Source organism: Haliotis rufescens, unplaced genomic scaffold (genome assembly GCF_023055435.1).
Source record: "Haliotis rufescens isolate VD_foot unplaced genomic scaffold, xgHalRufe1.0.p SCAF_10, whole genome shotgun sequence".
Classification (NCBI taxonomy): domain Eukaryota; kingdom Metazoa; phylum Mollusca; class Gastropoda; order Lepetellida; family Haliotidae; genus Haliotis; species Haliotis rufescens.
This window is the reverse complement of record NW_025963780.1, coordinates 9085192-9088606: the sequence shown is the minus strand read 5'-3', so window position 1 is coordinate 9088606 and position 3415 is coordinate 9085192. Positions and strand designations below refer to the sequence as shown.

The 3415-nt window shown below is 40.7% G+C and overlaps 1 protein-coding gene across 1 annotated transcript; it reads left to right on the top strand.

Annotated features, from left to right (window-relative positions):
- Nucleotides 1–358: 358 nt before the first annotated feature.
- LOC125377695 (FMRFamide receptor-like) lies at nucleotides 359–1516 on the top strand. The gene has a single exon (XM_048391641.1). The coding sequence runs from the start codon at nucleotides 359–361 to the stop codon at nucleotides 1514–1516; it is 1158 nt and encodes a 385-aa protein (XP_048247598.1).
- Nucleotides 1517–3415: the final 1899 nt, after the last annotated feature.

Here is a 3415-nt window from a genome sequence, read left to right as displayed (position 1 = left end):
TTATACGATATGGAAACACACGAGTCTGTGTCAATTTTAAAAAAGACACTTAACTAATAATTCCTATTGTTCTTTGTCCTGATTGCGATCTCACACTTCGATTTGTATTGTCACTTTATATCTGAAGGATACTTCGAATACTCATTTTTCCTTTTAAAGTATTGCATGCTTTAAATACAACAATCGTTATAAGATATTTGTTGTTATAACACTATTTGGTATGAACACTTTAGACGGAAATATGTCAATGCTGTGAAACACAATATGAATTATCTCCTGTAATTCCAAACCTTCAAACTGCAAAGTGCAAAGATTGAGTACACAACGACAAAGCTAATGCGGTAACAAACCATATAACATGCCGTTGAATTTTCTGCAGATTCAAGGGGGCGAGCTGATGTCGCAAAACACAACATCAACCACATTGATCATATCAAGAAATGGCACCACTGAAGCTGACACCATATGGTCTTCTGAGGAACCTCAACATAACAAGTCAAAGGGAAATAACTCCGACGATAACCCTCCTACCACCCTCGCTGGGATCCCGGATAACTACCTTGATCGTGTATACATCTACTGGTATTACCTGGGAGGGGTAGTCTGTAGTATCATTTCCTTTGTAGGAATTGGGGGAAATATCGTAACAATGATAATTCTTTTAAGTCCTGAGATGAAAAGTTCCACAAGCATCTTCCTGATAGTTCTAGCGATGTTTGACAGTTGTTTGCTGTTAACAAATATCTTAATCACTGGTATGAAATGGCTCCTGGTTTACACAGATTATTATTCTTCCTATGTCTATCACTTCATGCTGCCTGCATACCCTACAATGTTCGCCATATCCAGCATCTCCCATACTGGGTCGATCTACATCGTTGTTGCAGTCAACGTTGAACGATACATCGCTGTGTGCCATCCTCTCAAAGCAGCATCGTTCTGCACCATCTCCCGAGCCATAAAAACGTCCATGGGTGTCGTGATGATGTGTGTCTTATACAATGTACCCCGTTATTTTGAAGTGTATCTCAAATGGGACTGGGTACCCGAGTTCAACCAAACCATGTTAGTAGTGGGCATCTCTGATATGTCCTACAACTATTGGTACTTGACAGTCTACTTGGTCTACATCAACGTCATCGTCAAATTTGTCATCCCTGGAGTCCTATTGGTCATCCTTAACACGATCATGGTCCGCAAGCTCTACCGTACAAAGCCTAACCTTCAGAAACAGGAGCGGAAAGGAAGTGAGAAGGAGCGTTTCACAGCAATGGTTCTGGCAGTGGTGGTAGTCTTCCTAGTGTCACTCGCAGCAGCCTGTATGGAGCTGATCATGTATGAAGTCAATTCGGCAATCACTTTGGATGAGTGTTCGGAGATTTGTGGCTATATAAGCGGTGTCAGTCAGATATCAGTAGTCATCAATTCGGCCGTCAATTTTATACTCTTCTGTTTTTTTGGACGGAGGTTCCGTGGGGTGTTCGTGAAGAAGTTCCTATCTTGCTGTAGACGATGATCAATATAGGTCAGGTTTCTGCTATTACATGGCATCCAACAAGCGCTTTATTATGTAGCCAGATTTGTCATCACATTATCCGTGTTTGTTTTTTCATTTCACCAAAGCGGTACACGTGAAAAACATGCACACGTCTGGCCGTAATACTAATGTAATTCTAATAAATCATATTCTGTATAATGTTTCCGATGAAACACAATTGTCTGTATTTACGAAGCAACATACTCTCATATATTAATATGAATATCTTTTTGTGTGTATTTTTGTGACCCATGACAAGATCGTCTCTATTACGGAAGGAAGCCCAGGTCATTTGCTTCATCCAGCAAATCGACACACAAAAAGCAGTATCGGACAGCAGGGTAGAGTCCTGAGGTGAGCTGAGGTGAAATGGGGTTAAACGTGGCGTCCAAGATAATTGCACTTACATAGCACGTGTGTATGTGCGTATGTGCGTGTGCGTGTGCAAGTGCGTGCGTGCTTGCGTGCGTGTTGCTGCTTGTACCGGTCCGGACTAATGCCGATTTTATGTGCTAGCCCACTGAGATACCATGCCGTAGTTTAACATGAATACCCCACACAGCATAGAGACTCCAAGCCGACCAGTCTTTGATTTAGGCCCTTAATACCGAGCGCCAAGCAGGGTAACAACAAGTACCGACTGTTGGCATGACACGGCCGGCCAGGGATCGAACACCCGACCTTCCGCTCTCTGTGCGGACGCTCTACCACTAGACCACTGAGTGGATCCTAGAATCCAGAGCCAAGTGCTCCTTTAAGTAGAATCTAATATAAAGTTTCAGTGTTAACCACCTGCTACATGACTAATTGTGCGTCATCAAACGTGTCCTCCTCCTGACCAATCAGATTCCACATCTCGTATCACTTGCATTTGTCCAGTCTGATGGACAGTCGAGATCTATTTTCCAAAAAAAAGGTTTTACCCTGCGAAGTGCATCAAAATAGGTGAGCACCTTGTAATGTTGTCTAGTAGAATAGATGTGGAACTGCATTCTGTAAAGTGTTCTAGTAGTAGATATGTGGAACTGCATTATGTAATGTGCACTAGCAGTATATATGTAGAACTGCATTCTGTAATGAGTTCTAGTAGTATATGTGTGGAACTGCATTATGTAATGTGTACTAGTAGTAGATATGTGGAATTGCATTATGTAATGTGTTCTTCTAGTTTGTATGTGGAACTGCATTATGTAATGTGTCCTAGTAGTATACATGTGGAACTGCATTCTGTGAAGAGTTCTTGTAGTATATATGTGGAACTGCATTCTGTGAAGAGTTCTTGTAGTATATATGTGGAACTGCATTCTGTGAAGAGTTCTTGTAGTATATATGTGGAACTGCATTTTGTAATGTATTCTAGTAGTATACATGTGGAACTGCATTCTGTGAAGTGTTCTTGTAGTACGTATGTGGAACTGCATTCTGTAATGTATTCTAGTAGTATGTAGGTGAAACTGCATTCTGTGAAGTGTTCTAGTAGTATATATGTGGAACTGCATTCTGTAATGTATTCTAGTAGTATGTAGGTGGAACTGCATTCTGTGAAGTGTTCTAGTAGCAGATATGTCGAACTGCATTCTGTGATTCTGTGAAGTGTCCTAGTAGTAGATATGTGGAACTGCATTCTATTATGTGTTCTAGAAGTATATATATTGAGCAGCATATTATTATGTGTACTAGTAGTATTTTTGCAGAGCTGCATTCGGTACTGTGTACCATTCGTATATACGTAAAACTGCATTTTGTAATATGTAATTGTACATGTTTGTACGTAGAACAGCATTCTGTGATGTGTTCCAGAAGAATAAAGGTGAATGGAATGTGTACTGATTGAAACTATTAAATTATGTGGAGAGCTCCCACAGCTGTGTGGCATTT